At 40.4% G+C, this 23,780-nt stretch overlaps 1 protein-coding gene across 1 annotated transcript in view; it reads left to right on the forward strand.

Annotated features, from left to right (window-relative positions):
- Positions 1 to 3,736: 3,736 nt before the first annotated feature.
- tomm70a (translocase of outer mitochondrial membrane 70 homolog A (S. cerevisiae)) overlaps positions 3,737 to 23,780 on the forward strand; it is a 38,076-nt gene continuing 18,032 nt past the window's right edge. Inside the window, exons 1-6 of the mRNA XM_048540602.2 lie at positions 3,737 to 4,015; positions 8,434 to 8,607; positions 13,440 to 13,566; positions 18,455 to 18,564; positions 20,721 to 20,875; positions 21,645 to 21,852. Coding sequence (XP_048396559.1) covers positions 3,788 to 4,015; positions 8,434 to 8,607; positions 13,440 to 13,566; positions 18,455 to 18,564; positions 20,721 to 20,875; positions 21,645 to 21,852 — 1,002 coding nt within the window. The 5' untranslated portion in view covers positions 3,737 to 3,787. The remainder of the gene's footprint in view (positions 4,016 to 8,433; positions 8,608 to 13,439; positions 13,567 to 18,454; positions 18,565 to 20,720; positions 20,876 to 21,644; positions 21,853 to 23,780) is intronic.

Consider the following 23,780-nt stretch of genomic DNA (forward strand, 5'->3'; position numbering starts at 1 on the left):
AAAGACCCGTTTTGTTCCAAAGAAGAGTCATTTTGGACCTGAAATATTAACTGTTTTTCTCTCTCCAAAGATGCTGCCAAACCTGGTGAGTTTTTCCAACACTTCTTTTTTCAGATCTCCAGTTTTGGTAGTATGTTGCTTTCATTGCACAAGTTGAGACAGCGTGGCAGATGCATATAACATAGATAAATATGAGGTTATCCACTTTTGGAGCAAAAACAGGAAAGCAAGTTATTATCTAAATGGTGATAGATTGGGAAAGAGGGAGATGCTATGAGACTTGGCTATCCTTGTGCATCAGTCAATGAAAGTAAGCATTCAGGTGCAGCAGAAGATGAAGAAAGAAAATTGTATGTTCGTCTTTATATCGAAAGGATCTAAATACAGGAACAAGGATGTCTTGCTGCAATTGTATAGACTATCAGTAAGACCTACCTAGAGTGCTGTTTGTGGTTTTGTTTCCTGACCTGAGTATGATGTTCTGGCAACGAAGGGAGCACAGTGAAGGTGTACTAGACTAATCCCTGAGATGGCAGGACTAATGTATTAAGAGAGACTGGATCAGTTAGAACAAAGAATGAGGGGCATCTCATAGAAACCAATAGAATTCTAACAAGATTAGACAGGGTAAATGCAGGAAGGATGTTCCCAATGACTTGGGAATCCAAGACCAGGTGTCACTGAATGTCATTTAGGATTGAGATGAGGAGAAATTTCTTCACCTGGAGACCAGAGACTCCATGGAATTCTCTGTCACAGAAAGTGAACGTGGCCAAAATATTGAATATTTTCATAGATTCATTGAGCAATAAGGAAACAGACCCTTCGGTCCAACCAGTCCATGCTGACCATAATTCCCAAACTAAACTCGTCCCACATGCCTGCACTTGGCCCATATCCCTCCAAACATTTCTTTTTCATGTACTTATCCAAATGTCTTTTAAATGTTGTAACTGTACCTGCATCCACCTCTCGAAGTGCATTCCACACATGAACCATTCTCTGTGTAAAAATATTGCCATTTATGTCTTTTTAAAATCTCTTACCTCTCACATTAGAAACATGCCCCCTTGTCTTGAAATCCCCCACCTGAGGGAAAATACACCTGCCATTCACCTTTCCTAAATCTCTCACGATTTTGTAAATCTCTATAATATCACCTCTCAACCTCCTACACTCCACCTATGAAAGTCCCAGTCTACGCAGCCTCTCCTTATTACTCAATCCCTCCATTCCCGGTCACATCCTTGTAAATCTTTTCATGAAGGAGCTAGCTATAGTTCTTAGGGCTAAAAGATCAAAGGCATGGGGAGAAAGCAGGCTCATGATACTGAGTTGCGTGATCAGCCATGATCATATTGAAGGGGTAGAGATGGCTCAAAGGGCCAAATAGCCTAATCCTGCTCCTATTTTCTATGTTTCTGTGACAAGCAGAAAAGAAATCTGAACCTTCATAAGGCAAGAGAATATTATGTTTTGCAGAAATTAACTACACTTGAAATTTGTGTAGTGATTGGAACTAATAAAATTTATCATAACTCTGTTGTGAGTGCATATAATTTTATTCTATTCTAATTAAATGTTTGACACCATTTATAAAGGAACAGGAACAAATAAAATATAATGGGAATTATAATCAAACAGTACATGTGATTTATTCATTGCAAGACACAATTCAGTTTTTAAATGCACAGTAAGTGCCCAAGGAAACAAAGCCCCAAACATGTGTCAAGCCACTTTAGAAATTTAAATGAGAATACTTTACAGCGTTACTCCTACACACCCTTTGTTGGGAATACATGTGTATATTTGCAGGCTACAGAAAGAAAATCGGAATGATATAGAACAGTTTGGACATTTTCTGGTTGAAAGAGGTTCTTAACATGTGGTTTCTTGGAAAAGAAGTCAACAGTTGGCAAGTGCTGTTCCCATTATCACTGATACAATTTTAACCTCACTGCGAAGCCTCTTCCAGGGATGCCTAACCTGAAGAAGTTACCCTCCTCCCTCCCAACCAACCTCAGGGAATCTCTCTCCCACTGCAACTCTCTTGTAATCTCTTCTCCACCTATCTTCTTTTCTCTCCATCTTCGGTCTGCCTCCCCCTCTCTCCCTATTTATTCCAGAACCCTCTCCCAATCCCCCTTTTCTGATGAAGGGTCTAGGCCCGAAGCGTCAGCTTTTGTGCTCCTGAGATGCTGCTTGGTCTGCTGTGTTCATCCAGCTCCACACTTTGTTATCTAAGCTTTTTTTCATGTTCATTTTTTGCCTTTGAGCTTGCAATTTGCTCAGTAATCTTTTATGTGACACCTTATCAGAACAGTTAGTAGCTAGAAAGAACTGGTATAAATGCTGAAACCATAGTTGGGGGTGAGGGTGTTGATGAATGGAAAGGTAGAGATGTAACCCTGAGAGAGATATGAAAGGGGTGGGTAAACAAGGAGATTAAGAATAACAGGCCAGGACAGTAGAAAAGCTGAATAGGAAATAATAAGAGCTAACTGTGAAAAACTGGGTTACTGTGCTGAATGTGGCATAGTGGCTCAGTGGTTAGCACTGCTACCTCACAATGCCAGGAACCTGAGTTTGATTCCAGCCTTAGGTGACTGTCTGCGTGGAGTTTACACATTCTCCCCATGAATGAATGGATTTCCTCCCACAGCCCAAAGGTGTTCAGGTTAGGTGGATTGGCCATGTTAAATTGTGCTGGCTCACTGGAACACTGCAGCAGGCCTGTGACAGAAATGTCGGTGTGGGAACATGATTGTGTTTGAAATGGCAGACAACTGGATGCCTGGGTCATTTTTGATGGACAGAATGTAAGCAAAATCTGCATCACCCAGACTGCATTTCGTTTCCCAGCTATAGAAATCTGATACAGATCAAAACTAAAATACAGACTGGAGATCCCCAGATTGAAAAGAGGTAGTGACAACTTAGTCACAAGACTCAACAGAGATGGAACTCAAGATGAAAAATGAAACAAGAAAATTTCATGGTCATAGGAAGTTTGAAGAGAACTGGTGGTCTCCCTGCTGTAAAGACATTGTTAAACTTGAAAGGGTTCAAAAAAGATTTACAAGGACATTGCTATCCTTGGTGGGTTTGAGCTATGGAGAGAGACTGAATGAGCTGCGGCAATTTTCCCTGGAGCATCAGAGGCTGAGGGCTGACCTTATAGAAGTTTATAAAATCATGAGGGTGTTATGGCTAGGGTGCACAGTCAAGGTCCTTTCCCCTCGGTAGGGGAGTCCAAAACTAGAGGGCACAGAGGGACTAGATTTATTTAGGATCTGTGGTCATCATGCATGAGTTGGACTGAAGGCTCTGTTTCCATGCTGTACATCTCTATGATGGAGATGCTGAAAAGCTAAAGAACAAAAACTGAATTTGCTGGAAAAGCTCGGCAGATCTGGCATCATCTGCAAAGAAAAAATCAGAGTTAACGCTTCAGGTCTGGAAACCCTACTCTGAAGGAAGAGTGACCGGACCCAAAATGTAACTCTGATTTTGTCCCCCACAGATGCTGAGCTTTTCCACCAACTTGTGTCTTTGTTCCTGATTTACAGCATCCGCAGTTCACGGGGTTTCGAATGCCTCAAAACTTGTGTGTTAGCCTTTGTCTTCCGCACCGGCGGGTGGCGCTGCAGCGGCTCTCCAATGGAAGGAGGGCAGTTCTGCAGTCTCGCCGTGATTGACGGAGGATGTCCTCCGGAAGTGTTAGTTGACGAGTGCCCTTCCGGTCGACCTCTGCATTTCCCTCTCCCTCTGGCCTGGCAGCACCGTGATGGCGGCCTTGAAACCCGTGGAATCGCAGAGCGGTCCGGGCTCGGGCCTGTCCCGCTGGCAGTTGGCCCTCGCCATCGGCGGCCCCATCCTACTGGGAGCTGGCGCCGTCTACCTGTGGAAGAAGAGGACGGTGTCGAAGCGGAGCGAGAGGAAAGCGCCAGAAGGCAGCTCCAGCCCAGTGCCCAAGGAGGACAGCGGCCGTGGGGAGAGTGAGGCGGATGGTCTGGTATGGAACTGGGGTGGAGGGACCGGGTACGACTGGGAGAGCTGTGGTTGGAGGCAGTAACAGAAAACCTGAAACAAGGGAGAAGTGGTTAGTTAGAAACTGGTAGAGGAGGAGAGAGAGAGAGAAAGGGCAGAGAATGGTATCATTGAGCTGTCTCTGCCCTTTTCAGTTAAACTTATCCACTCTGAATCGTGTTTCCCTTTTTGCGGTCTTTCAAAATGCATGTTGAAATCTTGCCCTTTGAAATACGTAACTGTCTCATTCAATTGTAAAGTTTGAAATAAGTGATTGAAATGTCGATTGAAATAAGTGCAGTCAAAAAGACAGAGGTGGTATGGAGAAAAAGAGCCGAGTAGCCATCAGGAAAGGAATTTGTGTGAAAGTGAATAGTGACCAGGTGATCAAGCAGGAGCAGAGCGGCTTAGATGCCAAAAGGTTTGCAATGGCAGGTGGTACAGTTGGGGTATTAAACAGGGGGGCCGAGTGAGTGAACAATCTCAGCTTTCCGCAGACAACCCCAGGATCGTGAATGCAGTCTGCACCCAATTCTGTTCACTCTGTGTGATATAAAGAAATAGTTGGAGGCACAGAACATTGCAAAAGCTACGGGCCCTGACAAAATTTGGCAATAGTACTAAAGCTTGTGCTCCAGAACTTGCTGCACCTCAAGCCAAGATACAACAATGGTATCTACCTGATAATGTGCAAAATTGCCAAGTATATCCTGCAGACAAAAAGCAAAACAAATCCAAACCAGCCGATTACTGCCCCATTAGCCTATTCCTGATCGTGAGTGCTGTCAACAGTACAACCAAGCAACATCTGCTCACCAGTAGCTTTGTCAAGAACTCCCAGTTTGCGTTGGCCAGGGCCACTCGGCTCCTGACCTCATTACTACCTTGCTTCAAGCAGGGACAAAATAGCTAAATTCCAGAAGTGAAGTGAGAGTAATTGTTCTTGATATCAAGGCCAGATTTGACTGGCGTCAAGGAGCTCCAGTAAAACTGGAGTCAATGGAAGTCAGATGCAGGGGAAGAAACTCTCTCTTGGTTGAGTCATATCTGGCATACAAGAACATTATTGTGGGAGGTTTGTCTTCTCGAGTCTCGCTGCAGGAGTTCCTCATGATAGTGGCCTAGGCTCCAACAACACCCAAGATACTTGACACCATTCACGACAAAGGAGCCTACTTGATTGGCACTGCATCCACACCTTTCACCACTGATGGTATGCAGCAGTGTGGATAGTCTATAAGGTGCTCTGCAGAAATTCACCATAGCTCCTTCAATAGCACCTTCAAACCCACGACCACTTCCATCTAGAAGGATGAAGGCAACCGATGTATGGGACCTACACAACCTGCAAGTGTCCTTTCAAGCCACTCACCATCCTGACTTGGAAATATAAACACCATTCCTTCACTGTCAAAATCTGAGCAGTGGCTCTGGCAGGCAGCTCTCCACCTTCTCGGGGACTATTAGGACGGCCCAGTCAGTCACACCCAACTCAATACAAATGAGTTTTTTTTAAAAAATTGTTTGCTTTTGACTTTACAAAACCAGAGATGCTACTCAGACAATTGTGAAAGAGTAGGCAGTTCAGAAGGATGTAAAATTTGATAAGGGAAGATCTATTGGGTAGACTGTCTGTACTTAATGTGGATGGGCCACCAGGTTCAAGAGGTGTATTCAAGAATACTGAGGGATGTGAGAGTGTAAAGTTCAGAGGTGCTGGCTATAATTTTGCTATCCAGCTGTTAACTCTTTATTCATACAATCTGAGACTTTTGATCACCTGCAGAGATTTGTTATTCAGCCTGTTAATACTCCATTCACACCATTTGTACTATCTTTTAGTCTTTCGGCCTATAAATTCTGTGCCTGTGTGCTTCCCTTCAGCTCACCTGAAATAGGACCAGCACTCATATAGCTTGTGATGTCAAATAAGCCTGTGGGGCTGTGACCTGGTGTTGTGACTTCTGACCTTGTCCATCTCAGTCCAACACTGGCACCTCCACATCGTGGCCATAATACTGTCATCCTTAGAATTGTGATGGTCGCACAAGAAAATGTTAGGAAATCAGAATGGAACAATAATTAAAGTGATGAGCTTCAGGGAGCTTGGAGGCCATATGTACATGTGGATAAAACTGAGGTATCTGGGAAAGTAATGTCTCTTTGTATTTATTTTCCCAAATTTATAGGATGCATCACTACGGGTGGAACATTCAGCACATTAGTTTAGAGAAATTACTGTATGCAGTTTATTTCATATTGAGATAATTTGAGACAATTAATGGTCATACAGGAAGGGTTTGGTGGACCAGTGCTACAACTCATTTGGCTTTGAGCAAAGATGTTGAGAAAGGGTAAGTGATTAAAGGCACCCCCAATGGAATAGTCCTCTGAAAGGGAGAGAAGAGGGAAAGATGTGTTTAGCAATGTGATTTTGTTGTATATTGTGAAAATTGATCTGCTTAATGGTGTGCAAGACAAAGATAATTATTGAATTTCTTAGCCTTTCTCCTCTCATGCAAATAATCTTCGAGATTTCCATAACTGTGAGCACTCTTTAAAATATGAAAATTTGTAATACTACTTATAATTTTCATTGGCTCCATGCTTTTTCTCGTTCTCCTTGTCCGTCCCATCTTTGCTTCGTAATTTTTTTTCTTTTGATTTCATTTTATAATACACATTTCAACTCCCCTTGTCCCATATTAATTTCCGTATTCTTGCAACAAACTCTAGCTTTTGCCTCATCCCCATTTATTGTGGGAAGAAATTTTACCAACTTCTTAATCCTGAATCTAACCTCTTCTGATTTTCCCTGTAGCAAGCCTCCACAATTTACTTATCTCACATTATTTCTTTTATTTGAAGACCTTTCTTTAATCCTGTCAATGTTTTCTTGGCACAAAATGCCTTCACTGTTTTTGATGGTAATCTTGTATTATTTTCTATTATTCTTGAATTTTATGTTAATGTAGCGTATTCCTAAAATGGGGTGCCCAGGAAATGCAACATTTTATTTGATATCTTCTGCAAATGTAATAAGTTCCTTGTTTTCATATTCATCATATTTGCAGATTCTTGTTCATTTTTCACATCTGAGCACCACCATTTAAAGATCTACAGAGAAACATCCTCAAGTAGTTTCATCAGGACAACAAAGTGTGGACAGCAGGCCAAGCAGCATCTTAGGAGCACAAAAGCTGATGTTTTGGGCCAAGACCCTTCATCAGAAAAGGTTTTTCTGATGAAGGGCCTAGGCCCGAAACGTCAGCTTTTGTGCTCCTAAGATGCTGCTTGGCCTGCTGTGTTCATCCAGCTCCACACTTTATCTCAGATTCTCCAGCATCTGCAGTTCCCATTATCTCAAGTTGTTTTATCCTCTGTTCCAAAATTTTTCCTCAATTGCAAATAGGTTTTTAACATTTTCCTCTGTTCAGTGTTTCACATCTTTCTTGTTTTGACTCTGTCTTCTGTGTTATCTGTACTGACCCTCCTGACCTTTCAGCACCTGTCTGCAGTTTCCTGTCTTGCTCACAGTTTAGTATTGAGTGGATTTGACATTCCTCATCCTCTGATTTTAACTAGAAAACAACAATATCTCAGATCAAGTCCCAAGGATCATTGGTAACTTTGGCTTATCTCTTGCCCTGAATAAAGAGATGAAAGTAAAGGGGGGCAGTGAATCTACGAGCAGTTAGTAGATATTGATGTAATAGAAAACATGATTTGGAGCTTCAGGTTACTTCAATCTTACTAATCTGTTTCTTTCTAGCTAATAGAACACTCTGTTCTGACAAAAGAAAACTAGGACCTTTTGTAAATGCTGTAGTTTGGAGAATGCCAAAGTGGATAGTTTAATTTGAGTTGTTTGAGAAGTGTGCTTTCACTTATGACATTGACGTGCTAAACAATCAGATATAAGCCTGACATTACTCATGTTCTTTAATACCTTGCTAACTTGCCTAGAGTGGAGTGTATCAGTTATTCAGTAATCAGATTGCTTTGCATTTCTGAGAGCACTTCGAAAACAAAATTTATACCATCTTTGTGTTTTCCAAATATTTTGAAAAGTCATTTGAAAGGTTGTTATTATTTAAGATTATTAACAGGATACATGTATGTGCAAGTCTCCTGACACAGGTACAGTATTTCTGTTTGGTGTCATGCTGTGTTGAAGTGCCATTACACAATGTTAGGGCACCTTTGTGTATTTTATCATACTACAGAGTCTTTTAGTTTAGTAATTGATTGACCACTGTCTGACTGAAGATGTTTCTCTGTGTTTTTTTTAAGAGGGGCAAGATAGTTGCTGCTGTTAATTAACCTGGTTTCTAAGTTGGGCAAGGATCGCGATGCAGTGGTTTGGAAATGTTATCCACTTTAAATTTTGTTTTCCTCTCTTAGAGCTTGTTAGACCGAGCCCAAGCTGCAAAGAATAAAGGGAACAAGTATTTTAAAGCTGGCAAATTTGAACAAGCTATTCAGTGTTATACTGAGGCAATTGGCCTGTGTCCGGTGAATCAGAAGCAAGACCTTTCAACGTTTTATCAGAATCGGGCTGCCGCATTTGAGCAATTGGTATGTAATACTCTTTACTTGTACTTTGAGTAACCATAGACTAACTAAGTTCCACATACTAGTAACATTGCCTCTAGCTAATTTTTTGTTGTCCATGCCCTATTCATCAAGTATGCAGACCTTCAAACTCTTTTGTGTAAATGCCTGCCAACTTAAAAGGACGGGTTATGGCTGCATGGGAAAGTCCAGGTCCTGAGGCCATGCCCCTTAGGGAACAATATGTACAAGTATGGCATAACTAATTTGCTAGTTGAATATTAACCTTACTTTAGGATTGCTATTAGAACCAAAGTGTCTGCATCCAAGCACTGTGTAGTCAGTTGTGTACTAGGGAAATAAAGTTCCAAAAATATTAAACCAGATTCAAACTCAATGGTAACAAGGATAGAAATCTACAAATTGGCTTACTATACTTTTATTGATAAAACCTTTAACAGAAAAAAAATTCCTATGTCAGGAATGTCGAACTTGTGGATCCCCATACATGGGCAATCTAGTTGTCAGAGCCTAGGCAGCAATATCTTTTTTAAATGTATATTCCTTTGTGCAAGGGAGGATGGGTGTATTATTTATGGTTTGAATTTTATGACCGTATACATTTGGAGGCTGTATAAACACTCAAGCAGAACCCCAGAGTCTCTATCTGCAGCTTCAAATCAATACACATTGATCTAAAAGTAAAGGTAAATTTTAGTGTCCCTTTGTGTCTGTTTATGTGGCCTGTATGGCCCATAGTGAGATGGGTACGTTTGCACTAGTCGGCCTTCTCCTTGAGGGTTTATTGTAGTGCGTCACACCATTATTTTGAAATATAATATTTCTGATAAATTAAGGTTTTGAACTGCAGTGAATTCTTTGTTGTGATGTGATCATGTACTTTTTAGCGATTTTAGTATAGCTGCATGTTTTCGGGTTTTTTTTGCTATTTCCTTTTTTCAATCTGTTACAAGTTTTGATATGTACAATCCTACCGTAGATTTTAATGGAAATTGATCGTGCTGTAACTGACTGTTCTCTGAACTTCATGAGCAATTGACCTTACTGGTAGGAATCTACTTGATGTAAATGTAGCATCAGACTGATAAATGGTGCTTGGTTGTTTTGGGACTCGTTTCCTGATTTTACCATTTCTACATGAAACATCTCAAATCTAACAGTGACTCCAAACACAAACCATTTAACAACTGTCCTTGCAGTCAGTAGATGCTGAAAGATTTTTGCTTTGAGAAGCCCTTTAACTTATATAAATAGTATTTTAAACAGTCTGTACAATTCCACTGTTCATTAAGTTTTTCACTTCTGGGTGGGCTGGGGCGGAGGGGCTTGAGATCAAGCAATTTCACCTGTCTCTTAATTTGCTAACTGAAGGTGAAGCTTAATAAAATTCACTCGGGTGTTCACATTCCAACCAGAGTCGGGTGCTGCCTGTTCTAATGTATCTTAATGTTGTTGCAAAAAATTGGGAGTTTTATTGCACCAAGTTCACTGTGATGTGTTTACCTATTTTTCAAATCAGCCTGTTCAGCTCTCAGCAGGTGGGACTTGAACCTGGCTCTTCTGAGTTTGAGATAACAAAGTGTGGAGCTGGATGCAGGCCAAGCAGCATCTTAGGAGCACAAAGGCTGACGTTTTGGGGCCTGGACCCCTCATCTTTTCTGATGAAGGGTCGAAGCCCGAAACATCAGCTTTTGTGCTCCTAAGATGCTGCTTGGCTTGTTGTGTTCATCTAGCTCCACACTTTGTTATCTCGGATTCTCCAGCATCTGCAGTTCCCATTATCTCCTGAGTTTATGAACATAGAACATAGAACAGTACAGCACAGAACAGGCCCTTCAGCCCACAATGTTGTGCCGACCATTGATCCTCATGTATGCACCCTCAAATTTCTGTGACCATATACATGTCCAGCAGTCTCTTAAATGACCCCAATGACCTTGCTTCCACAACTGCTGCTGGCAACGCATTCCATGCTCTCACAACTCTCTGCGTAAAGAACCTGCCTCTGACATCCCCTCTATACTTTCCACCAACCAGCTTAAAACTATGACCCCTCGTGCTAGCCATTTCTGCCCTGGGAAATAGTCTCTGGCTATCAACTCTATCTATGCCTCTCATTATCTTGTATACCTCAATTAGGTCCCCTCTCCTCCTCCTTTTCTCCAATGAAAAGAGACCGAGCTCAGTCAACCTCTCTTCATAAGATAAGCCCTCCAGTCCAGGCAGCATCCTGGTAAACCTCCTCTGAACCCTCTCCAAAGCATCCACATCTTTCCTATAATAGGGCGCCCAGAACTGGACGCAGTATTCCAAGTGCGGTCTAACCAAAGTTTTATAGAGCTGCAACAAGATCTCACGACTCTTAAACTCAATCTCCCTGTTAATGAAAGCCAAAACACCATATGCGTTCTTAACAACCCTGTCCACTTGGGTGGCCATTTTAAGGGATCTATGTATCTGCATACCAAGATCCCTCTGTTCCTCCACGCTGCCAAGAATCCTATCCTTAATCCTGTACTCAGCTTTCAAATTCGACCTTCCAAAATGCATCACCTCGCATTTATCCAGGTTGAACTCCATCTGCCACCTCTCAGCCCATCTCTGCATCCTGTCAATGTCCCGCTGCAGCCTACAACAGCCCTCTACACTGTCAACGACACCTCCGACCTTTGTGTCGTCTGCAAACTTGCTGACCCATCCTTCAATCCCCTCATCCAAGTCATGAATAAAAATTACAAACAGTAGAGGCCCAAGGACAGAGCCCTGTGGAACCCCACTCACCACTGACTTTCAGGCAGAATATTTTCCTTCTGCTACCACTCGCTGTCTTCTGTTGGCCAGCCAATTCTGTATCCAAGCAGCTAAGTTCCCCTGTATCCCATTCCTCCTGACCTTCTGAATGAGCCTACCATGGGGAACCTTATCAAATGCCTTACTGAAGTCCATATACACCACATCCACAGCTCGACCCTCATCAACTTTTCTAGTCACATCCTCAAAAAACTCGATAAGGTTTGTAAGGCATGACCTACCCCTCACAAAGCCGTGTTGACTGTATTTGATCAAGCCATGCTCTTCCAGATGGTCATAAATCTTATCCCTCAGAATCCTTTCTAACACCTTGCAGACGACAGACGTGAGACTTACTGGTCTATAATTGCCGGAGATTTCCCTATTTCCTTTCTTGAAGAGAGGAATTACATTTGCCTCTCTCCAGTCCTCAGGTATGACTCCAGTGGAGAGCGAGGATGCAAAGATCTTCGCAAGTGGCGAAGCAATTGCATTTCTCGCTTCCCAAAGCAGCCGAGGACAAATCTGGTCCGGGCCTGGCGACTTGTCAATCTGAATGTTTGACAAAATTTTCAGCACATCAGCTTCCTCTATCTCTATCCATTCCAGCATGCGCACCTGCTCTTCAAAGGTTTCATTCACTACAAAGTTCGTTTCTTTCGTAAAGACAGAAGCAAAAAACTCATTTAGGGCTTCCCCTACCTCCTCAGGCTCCACACACAAGTTCCCTATGCTATCCCTGATTGGCCCTACTCTTTCTTTGATCATTCTCTTATTCCTCACGTAAGTGTAAAATGCCTTTGTGTTTTCCTGGATTCCTTCTGCCAAGCCTTTCTCGTCCCCCCTCCTGGCTCTCCTCAGACCATTTTTGAGCTCCTTCCTTGCCTGCATGTAATCCTCTCTAGCTGAACTTGACCCTATCTTCCTCTACCTTATGTAAGCTACCTTCTTCCTTTTCACAAGAAGCTCCACCGCTCTCGTCATCCAAGGTTCCTTAATCTTACCCCTTCTTGCCTGTCTCAGAGGGACATATTTACTCATCACTCCCAACAACTGTTCCTTAAACCGTCTCCACATGTCTATAGTTCCCTTACCATGGAACAACTGCTCCCAGTCCATGCTTCCTAACTCATGTCTAATCGCATCATAGTTTCCTCTTCCCCAATTAAATATCCTCCCATTTTGCCTAATCCTCTCCTTCTCCATATGTTCCATATGTTGGCTCTTCAGACTGCATGCCAGACATCGCAGTAATTATTTGGCAAGAATTGCTTTCAGAATTTGCAAATGAAGTCCACCTTTGGTGTATACTTCCTATGCAAAGTTAATCCAAACTGTTGAATGTATAAGTCCGTACCAAGTACTCGTGCTTCGATGGCATTCATCTTGTGACAGTAGAGCCAACAAAACTGCCAGAGTTGTGATCAATTACTCTTCTGAAACTGACAGAAGTTACAGAAATCTACTCCTGATCAGAGTTATGCCTAAATTCAGAAATTTTTATCAATGATTTATCACCTCCAGAGGGTGTGCTATTGGACCGTTCCCAGACTGCAGTCATGGGTAATCACTTGAATTGAAATGAACTTCTACTCTTGTGTTATCTGTCTCACAATAAAAACCCTTCAAAGTTTACACCATGTGATTGAGGTGTAATGGATTAATAATCAGTGTGCTAACTTCATAGCTACTGCTAAACCCCCCAAATGGTGATGAAAGATTCTTTATATACTTAAAGAGCACCAATCATAAATTCTCCATTTTAAAAAGTATACCTGTATTTTTAAGTTTTGTTGATTTTAGCTTCAAAAGTTAGATATCTTTTATTTATAACAATTTAACTTGGGTGAAGAACAAGTGAGGTTATTCACTTTGGTAGGAAAACAGGCATAGATTATTTTTTAAGTGGTTAAAGGCGTCGGAAATGTGAAAGGGTTTAGGAGTCCTTGTTGATAAACTAATGAATGTTTTGATAGTTTATTATACTTTGTTCTCAAACAAAATCATCAACTCAGTTTCATTTTATAACAAATTCATTCTTGCAGCAAAAATGGAATGAAGTTGCTGAAGACTGCACAAAAGCTGTAGGACTCAACCCGAAGTACATAAAGGCACTGTATCGTCGTGCAAAGGCATATGACAAACTAGATAATAAGAAGGAATGCTTAGAAGGTTTGTGCTTTTGTGATGATCTTCGTTTGTCCACTTAGTCATAAATTTTCTCTTTATTTATCCTGGTGGTTCTTTGCTGGAGTTCTGTTTCTCAAATTCTATCTGCCTTCTGATATCTTGTCTGTGACCACAGAACTGTTGCAGCACAGATGAAGATGTTTCGTCCATTGTATCTGCACGTTGTCCAAATGAGCAGTACTGTTCTTTGCCTTGTCCCTGAAACCCTGCAAATTTTTCCTTTTTGGTTAGCAGTCAAATTTCATTTTTAAAGCCTCAATTAAACCCACATCCACCGTACTCCCGGGCTGTGCATTCCAAATCCTGACCACTTGTTGTTGCTGTGTTGAACAGATTTTCCTCATACTGACATTGCTTCTTTTGCCTATTACCTCTTATTTTGTGTCCCTTACACAAGTGGAAACAGTTTCTCCCTATCTACTCTATCCAGACCCCACATGATTGCGAATACCTCTGTCAAATCTCCTCTCGTCCAGTGAAAACATCCCCAATTTCTGGAATCCGTTTTCATAATTGAAGTGACCATTCTCCAGATATGAACCTAAATGTTGAATATTGAGTTTTTAAAATGGAGCAAGTTACAGTTGAACCAGGTTTCCATGTGTACGAGTTTATCCTACAGTTAGTTAATACCAACATGAAGCAGGAAATTTGGATGATTTTTCACACCCTTTCCCCAAACCTGTGCTCAATTTTAATGCACACTCAGCCGCAGGTGAAATCAGATAACTCTGGGGCTAAACCTGAAACATTCTGTTGTGGTTTATTTAATGTTATGCATTCGCTCATGTTTACCCTAACTTTCTAAATAGTATGTTCATCTTGGAATTGTAAGGCCCATAACTGCGCTATACACTTGGTCCGTCAAATCTAGAAAAAGAGTTAAGTCAAGAACTCTAGCTGCTATCTCCTGAACTAGCAGTAAGTGCAGCTTTCCCAGGTAAGTGCAGTGATGAAATACAACTAAAGTTTTCTTTCTACATATCAATAAATTATCTAAAACTTCATGTTTAGTGGTAGTTGTACTTACATGTCAACAGGCATTACAAAGGGGTGTTATGAAACAAAATTTTACACTGAATGACATAAGGCAATATTGGGGCAGATCGCCAAAAGCTTGTTCAAAGAGATTGTTTTAAAGAACATTATAAGAGGAAGAGAGTTGGAGGAAAATAGGGCAGGATCTCCAGAACTTAAAACTTAGACAACTGAAGGCAAAACCATGAATGGAAGGAGTTAAAGTTGATGATGTCTGAAAGGCAGAATTGAATGAGCTCAGGTTGTGTTGCTGCAGGAGGTTACAAAGTGGAGGGGCAGAGCTATGGAGTAATTTGAAAAAAGATGAGTTTCAGAATGGAGGTGAGTGAGCGTGAATACAGGTGAACTCAAATCTGAGTGAATAAGGACAAGCAGCAAAGATTTAGCTGACCTCAGATTTGCAACGTGTGGAATGTAATCAGGAGTGTATCAAATAAGTGGGAGATAAAGGCATTTCAGCAGTCGATGAACTGTGGCAGGGTTGAAGCCAAATCATGATGTTGGGAACTGGCAATCATACTGATGATAGAAGTACATGGTTTGGAGTTCATCTGTAGCTCTCACATCACACCATATTTGTAAACAGTCTGTTTCAGGTTTAGAACATTGCCAGGGAATAGAACTTGTAGTTGAGATGAAAGGCAATGGCTGTGGCCTATTTGCAGAGATCAGCTGGAAGTTTATTTGTTTCTTCGTTATAAGTAGCCATTTAAGCAATTTCATTATTTAGCAAAAGTGGAGGAGTCCAGATGTTGAGGAAAAGCTGGATGTCATCAATGTAGATGCAAAAACTAATATTGCTTCAAATGATGTCACCTAGAGGCAAAGTTTGGAGGACACTGGAGGTAATGAACAGGAGGAGAGAAACTCACCATTGCAAGTATCTGCAATTAGGTAAGAATCAGGCACAGGCAGTCTCACCCAGCTGGAAGATATTCAGAGTGTCAGAGAAGGTTAGTGTGGACAACTTAGTCTAAGGCTGCTGACAGAAGATGAAGGAGTTGGTGGTTGACCTTTGTAATACTTACTTATGCTGTCGAGGTGACCTTGAAAGCTCTTTTGAGTCCTGTGCCAGAATAGAAACCTGACAAGTGGTTCGGACAAGGGATTCAGGGGGAGAATGAACGTGGATCTGAGAGTCAACACCTTGAGACTCTGGAGAGCAAATGGAGGTTGGAGAGTGAATGTAGTTTGCAAGGAATTTGGGACAAGGTTTTCTTGAAAGGTTGTTGATGTGGAAGTCAGTAAGAGATGTTGTGAGTTCACTTTTTCACTGGAAATAGGGCTGGGCAACCAAGAAGAAGGTGATATGTATGAGATGAGCTTGGATGCGCACAGCAAGGACGGGATGTGGGTGCAGGATGCTACAAAGTAATGATCGAAGTTGGCTTTGTCTGTCATTGATATGATGCAGGTCACATTCTGAGATTCTCCGTAATGCTTTTGTGGGAGCAAGGAAAACAGCACCTCTGAGTGAAAAATCTAATTGTCTTTCATGGTTTTAGTTCTGCCTCAAGAGAGTGTTAAGACCATTTTTAAAAAAAATTTTGTAGTTGTTTATTTTTACTGGTTAAGACAGTATTTTGGGACAGGGTTGTCTTCATGGAATAGATCTGAGGTACAGTGAACCTTCAAATAGTGTACCCCACTAATATGCCCTGACTGCAATCCCATAATGGCTCCACATTACAGTATTTTGGTGTCTCTCTCTAGGTTCTTTAATGGCCTCCATCCATTCACCAGGTTGTTGGCTTGTTGATGTTTAGGTATAAAATATCTGCTTTTTTTTGTAAATAAAGAGATTAAATGGTAAAAGGGTTGTATTTGGTTGTCATACATCAGCTAAGTGAGAATTTAGAACTTCTTTTCCTTTTTAAGAAAAGGACAAATCTGACCTTGTATTTTAACAATCTGTAAGCTATACGTGAAAGCGCTTGAGGCACCTCAAAACTTTGTTACACCACGTTAGCAATGTTTAATTGCATCAGTGATTATTCTGTTAGTGTGTTCCGATTTCAAAACTGTAACCTTGGTAGAACTTAGAATCCGATTATGCAACTGACAGAAATGTCTTACAAGATAAAAAAAAATTCCACTTTTTCAGTAAACTTCTAAGTGATAATAGAGTTAACGCCCATTGTCATTTGTTTGTTATCGATGGTAGAAATAAGTAATTGTTCACCCTCTTGGAGAAGCAAAATAAGGGGCAAACTACAAATGATGTACGTAAAACAAAATACCTTACCGTCTCAAATTAGTCAGCATGTGTGTAGAGATCAAATGAAGTGATATTGACTCAATGGCCGCACTTCACTACTACTTGGTTCAGGTTCTACTTGTAAGACTTCAATATATAGTCAGCACTGACAGTTCAGTTCGCTTCTGAAGCAGCTCTGCTTTGGGGTGGAATGTTCTGGATATGGAATTAAACAAGCCTTTCTGCTCTTTTGGGGTGAACTTGCCTGATTCCATCCAGCAGAATGGTAATTTTGTATGCATACTGTTTCTTTGAAGAAGTTGGTCTGCAATTTCTTGCATTAGTGCAGTTGTGTTTTGGTTTTGCAGTACTGGAGAGAACTTTAGATGCAGTGGCAAGCACCTGCAGAAGATATTATCAAAGAATTTTGCTTGAAGTTTTAATTCTAGCCTTTGCAGTTGCACATTTTGCCTTTCATGTCTGTAAGCAGTGTGCAAATCTATATTCATTTTTCTTTGGAGCCGTTTAGTTATTAAAATATAGCAAACTTTTTATTAACCAACACCTACAGGACCAGGAATGTATTGGTTGATATATACTAGTTGGTCAAGAGGTCACATAATCAATATAAAATCATACAGGAAGTAATAGAAATGTAATACAGGAGGTGTATATATCACTGTTCTTCTTTACCTACAGCATAAGTCACTTAAATAATAATGCGCATTTGCCTTAAAATAAAACTTAGTGTCAGAGAGCCTCCTCACTTGTTCCCTCAGCTGGCTATTTGAATATTGGAGATCACGATAATACAGTAAACTTCCAGTATTTGAGGTACATAATATTAGTTGGGTTGTCGAGAGTGCTGGTTAAAACAAAGTTTGCTGTCCATTCAATCTGTGGTAATGTCCTCAACTGAGTGTGTTTTGGCACAATGGAAAGGTATTCTGAAGATCCAGGTTAATGCTGTTGGACACTGGTTTGAATCCTAACATGGGGCAGCTAGTAGAATTCAAAGTCAGTTGATTTAAAGAAAATTTGGAATTTGAAGCTATTCTTGGTAATGGTGACAAATCAACAATTATCAATTATTCCATCACAATGTTGTTCAGGAAAGGAAATTTACGTACCCTACCTGGTCCTGCATGTGACAACAAAGCTTCAGGAATGTGGTTGGCTCTTAACTGCCGTCTCCAGTGGTGTTGTGTGCTTCTGAGTTCATGGTAATTAGAGTTGGGTAATCATTGTTGGCCTTGCCACTGTTACCCGCATCCCATAAAGTATTTTTTTCTAATGTTAAAATGGTCCAAGTGTGCTTTGCTTTTCCATTGCATAGTTCAGGACCACACATCCCTGAAAAGTCATTTAACATAATTTCTAATTGTGTAATAACTGTACCTTGGAATTATCCTGTTTGTAAGTGTCCAAATTGTACTTTCCAAAATGATCATTCTGTTCTATGTAATACAAGTGCATGAAGTCTATTTAATAACATTAAGCCCAATTCAAACAAATTAGGTTTAATATCATACTGACTTCATAAGAACCACAGCTTGTTCAGAGATTTGTGTTGTTGTTGAGAATTGTTCAAAGTGCTATCGATGGAAATGTGATGAGTGTCTTTGTACCTTTCAGATGTTACTGCAGTTTGTATCTTGGAGGGATTCCAGAACCAACAAAGCATGCTTCTTGCTGACAGAGTCCTTAAGCAGCTTGGAAAAGAAAAAGCTAAAGAAAAGTACAAGGTTAGTGGCCAAAATATCGTAGATACTTGTTAGCTATACCAACTTGAATTTGGTCCCAGCATATTGCCATTTACTAGAAACAGATCAAGCTTGTACGGTCAATCCTCAGTATTTACGAAATCACGAATCGTGAATTTTCCTACCCACGTCAAAAAATAAGTAACAACAAAAATTGCATATCTGCAACTTTTAACCGACTTTTAAATGAGCTCCACACTCTGAAATTTTATCATTTATGGCCGCTTTCAGGAATAGAAGTTTCACGGGTACAAAGGATTAAATGTAATTGCACCATGCTATGTTGGCAGAGCCCCTATTGTACCAAGGGTAAGGGCTTACATTGCTTTACTCCCAAATGCAAAATTTTACAGTGTGTCTATTTGGGTGCGAAGTAAAGGATACTAAGCAGCTGACTGAGATAGAACAATATGATAAGAAAAATGGGGAAGCATGTGTGGAATGTGATCTTCAGGAGGTTGAGAAAGCTGGTGAGGTAGATGTGTTGATGGAATTAAATGAAGAGTGCCGTTGTAATTTAAAGGAGTGCCTGAAAGCAAAAATGGGGCTCTGAGAAGCATTCTGTAATTGGCAAGGCAGAATTTGCCTTTTAGTAATGTATTAGCTGGAACTGGAAAAGAATAGTGCAGTGGAAATGGGCTCTTAATATTTTTTTGAGGAAGTTAATGGAGTACTGAAGGATGGTAAAAAGCAAGTAATTGTTGCACAGAATTTCACTCGTAGCTTTGACTGGGTCCCGAGCCGTAGCCTGACTGGATGTCTCTTAAATGGTCACAAAACCTAAATTGGAAAGGTACGATGTATTCCAAGACTCTGGAAAGAAAGATAACACTGAAGATGGAATATTAGTTACGTGTGTGTAAAGAGGACTTAGAGGTAGAGGTGCAGCTAGAACAAACTTGAACAAAAAGAAACACATTGATTCTAGGCTTGTGGAGTAGATTATACACCCTCTTGGGCTTGTTCCATCATTCACTGAGATATTGGCTGACTTTTTGCATGAACTCCACTTTCCTCACCTATTCCTTGTAACCTTAATGCTGCTGATAACAAAAACCTGTGTCTCACAATGGAGTATTCACACCCCTGTGGGTCAACAGTTCCAAAGTTAGGTGGTGATGGGGTTTTGCAGAAGAGCTTGAGGGCTTCATGAAGGCAGATTTAGTGATAGAGGAGAAACTGGCATAGATATTTGTTGGTACTTGGGAGGAAGATGGGCATTGGGCAAAACTCAGAACAGGATGGGATCGAATTACTTGAATTTTTGATGGTATCTAGAGAAGTACTTAAGTTTTCATGGATTTTGTTACTTGATGTCTTGTGTGGTCTGCCCCAGAGGAAAGTGCACAAAGTAACTGAGAGTTACGCTTACTGCCTGGAATGAGCTTGTAATATTAGGCTGTGTTGACCAAGATAGTTTATCAGCTGTCACATGGTTGAGCCACTACATCCAGCATCCAATGTTGCCGTCGATGTAATAAATGAAAGGGTTAGTGCAGATGAAATCAATATTCACAGATTTTTTTGTAAGGGAAAGAGAAAATTAAAATCTGAGAAAGAAATGTAAAAATTTCATCTGCAAGTTGATAATGTAGGAAGTGTACTAGAAATGGATACTAAGAGCAAACAAATCCTTCAATTATTTTGCTTTTGGATGGACGATATCTGTAGAACCACAGTGCACTAAATGATATTAGAGACATGAAACATTCATTTCTTTCCCTGTCTCTAGGCAAAATGCTGCTGGCAGAATCAGTAGAATGCCAGATAACCAGGATGTTTAAAGGAGATTACCTGATCTCTGGCATCCCCTGAATAGCTGATCATAAATTGCCAAAGCGCAAATACTGGCAACGAGAACTTTGGGAGGGTTGAAATGCTGTTAACCCCAACAAGCTCAATCATAAAGATGTTGTAGAAAATTACTTTGCATTTGATGGCAATGTTGGGAGGGAGACTTATGTACAAAATGAATGTAGATTAAAAGTTTGTTTTGCACTATTTTGAACTTTTAAACTGGTTACATTCCAAGTTAATTAATATGATTGTGATAGTTGCATTCATTTTCAGTGTTGTGCTTTTTTCACTATTCCAGAAAGGACGATATTTTCTAATTCTGGTCTTCCCTCCCATTGTAGAACAGAGAGCCACTAATGCCCTCCCCACAGTTCATCAAATCTTACTTTAATTCCTTCACTGATGACATCATCTCACAACCATTACTGAAAGGTGAAACACCTGATGAAGACAAAGACAAGGAGGGTGAAGCTGCTGACATTAGGGGAACAGAGAGGTGATTGTATAAAAATATTTTTTTTCAAGCCTCACTGGATGAATGCTGTGCATATTATGGTCTGGATCAGAAAGGTTCCATTTTTTATCTGTGATATATTTTGGATGAGTTCATTGCACAAGGTTGGCAGAGGTTTGAATTGCTTATAACACCCTTTAGCTGGATGGTTAATAATAAGCCAGGTTTCCTGTTCCTGGTGACTGTTCAGTAATGCTACTGGAAGTGTTTTTTGGGATGATCGGATTGACTGTCTTTGAACCTTTAAAAGTCGACTTTCAGAAGATGGTACTGGGGAGGATACTAGCTAGCTGTGAAATAACTGTGGAACTTTACTGCAGCATGAATTTCAAGAATATTTGAGCCATTTATTATAATTTTAGTCTCCATATCTTTTGTCCCTACCCCTAATTTAAAGTATTATTGTAATTCCTTCTTAAAAGTACCTGTGCTTCAAAAACAACCTGTTGTAATCTGATTTTACATTTGAACCACTCTTCAAGTAAAGTAATGTAAAAGTAGCTTGAAGTGATATTGGCCATATAGAATTGTACATGCAAGTCAAAGAATATCATGGTGGCTCACATCGACAAATCTGATAAATGTAGAGATGCAATGAAACAAACCCAGCCTGCTAAATGCTACTCGTGGTTAACTTGTGCTAAAAGAGCCAGTGAACTGATTGGGCAAGTAAAAGGAATGACAGAAATAAAACTTTTTAGAAGGAGCAATTTATTTTTTGCTATATTTGCTGTACTTTTCTCTTTTTCAGATCTGGATACCTGAAAGCAAAACAATACATGGAAGAAGAGAACTATGATAAAATCATTAGCGAATGTACCAAAGAAATAGAGTCAAAGGGAAAATATTTGGCTGAAGCCTTATTACTTCGGGCTACCTTCTATTTACTGATAGGCAATGCCACGGCTGCACAACCAGATCTTGATATGGTTGTTAGTATGAAAGATGCTAATGTGAAGGTAGGTGTCCTGTCTAACTTTTCTTTCATTTGCACAGATTCGGCCTCAGAATGAACACTTCCACCTTGTAAAACAGCTTGTTTTTTTGTTAGTTCCTCAGTTGGGCTGATCATTCTGTAAGAAAATTGAAATTTATCTGCACAATTGCAGCCGGCTTCTCCTGAAGAAGGTCATTAGCTTTCTTAGCCAGCTGAGAATATAGTGAGATTGCAAGGAATGATTGATATAGAATTAATCCTGTGTTTAAAATAATAAAGGAAAAATAATGTACTTACGTAGAGCCTTTTAGGTGTCAGTTATTGCACAGTATCACAAAGTTAATATTTTGATCACAGCAGTGAAATAAGTGACTGGTTAACTTGTTTTACTGATGTTTGGTGAGTGGTGGATAAAGTTTGGCTCAGCCAATGGGCAAACTTTTGATCATAAAAGAAATCCTATGGTAGTGTAGTATACATGGGGCCTCCATATGATGCGTAATTTGAATGCCACCTTCTCATTCCCTGTGCTGAAATGTGTGCTTTGGTTAAGTGTGCCAGGTTTCGAATTAAGCTTGAACGTGCAACCTCTAACTGATAGTGATAGTGCTGCCACTAAATCAAGCTAATGTTACTAAAATTAATAGCACAAAGCATCATTTGAAGGATGAAAACAGCATCTAGGTTTTAATTGAATGTCTTACAAAAGTAAGTTAAATAAGGTGAACTTGAAGGCAAAATCTTTAAAATTGCAAATCTGCAGATTTGGACTTGTGCGGACCTTTTTTGAAATGACCCAGTACATTTGTGCACTTACGCCTAAAATAGATCTATTTCTTCCAATTAGTCACTGAAACCTCAATCTTCATTTCAGTACAGAGTTCCTTTAGTCTATTTTTCCCACTTAGTTTTAATGACATGTTTGAACAGCTGACAGTCTGAAGTAATGAAAAAATGTTGCTGTTGTACAGTGTCTTGGATAGATTTGTGTGTTCACTCTTTATAACATAAATTATAACATATGATTGACTGCCAAATGCATGCAGTCATTTTGAATGCTCTCTATACCATAGATTCAAACCTCATTGGGGAATCCCCTAATCTAGCATTATTCTTCTTACGAAGAAGTCTGCATCCTAGCAAATGACGCAGTGCAGGAAAAGAAATATATTTTTTTCATTTCTGATGTCTTCTGATTTAAATTGTGTTCATTTCACATTATTGTGTTTTAGTCATTTTTAAAAAACTCATCACTAATGCCAGAATGCATCTGCCATCTCAGTTGCTTTCACAAAGGTAGTGGGTTACCACTTTGACAACTGAGTGGCTTGCTGAAGCATATCAGGAGGCTGAGTCAAGCACATTGCTGTTGCAGCTCCTTCTTAAAGCCATTACTAGACCAAGATGGATTTTTCCATCAATCCAGCAGTCACAACTGTCATCATCGCTGATACTAGCTTGTTATTTCCAGATTTGAATATTTGACTTGCATTGATCATTCAGTAGAACATTACAGCACAGTATAGGCCCTTCGGCCTGCGATGTTGCGCCGACCTGTGAAACCAATCTGAAGCCATCCAACCTACACTATTACGATATCATCCATATGTTTACCCAACGGCCATTTAAATGCCCTTAATGTTGGCGAGTCTACTACTGTTGCAGGCAGGGCATTCTACGCCCTTACTCCTCTCTGAGTAAAGAACCTACCTCTGACATCTGTCCTATATCCATCACCCCTCAATTTAAACCTATGTTCCCACATGCTAGCCATCACCATCCGAGGAAAAAGGCTGTCACTGTCCACCCTGTCTCATCCTCTAATCATCTTGTATGTCTCTATTAAGTCACATTTTAACCTTCTTCTCTCTAATGAAAACAGCCTCAAGTCCCTCAGCCTTCCCTCCATACCAGGCAGCATCCTGGCAAATCTCCTCTGCACCCTTTCCA

This window comes from Stegostoma tigrinum, chromosome 12, assembly GCF_030684315.1.
Source record: "Stegostoma tigrinum isolate sSteTig4 chromosome 12, sSteTig4.hap1, whole genome shotgun sequence".
In the NCBI taxonomy this organism is placed as follows: domain Eukaryota; kingdom Metazoa; phylum Chordata; class Chondrichthyes; order Orectolobiformes; family Stegostomatidae; genus Stegostoma; species Stegostoma tigrinum.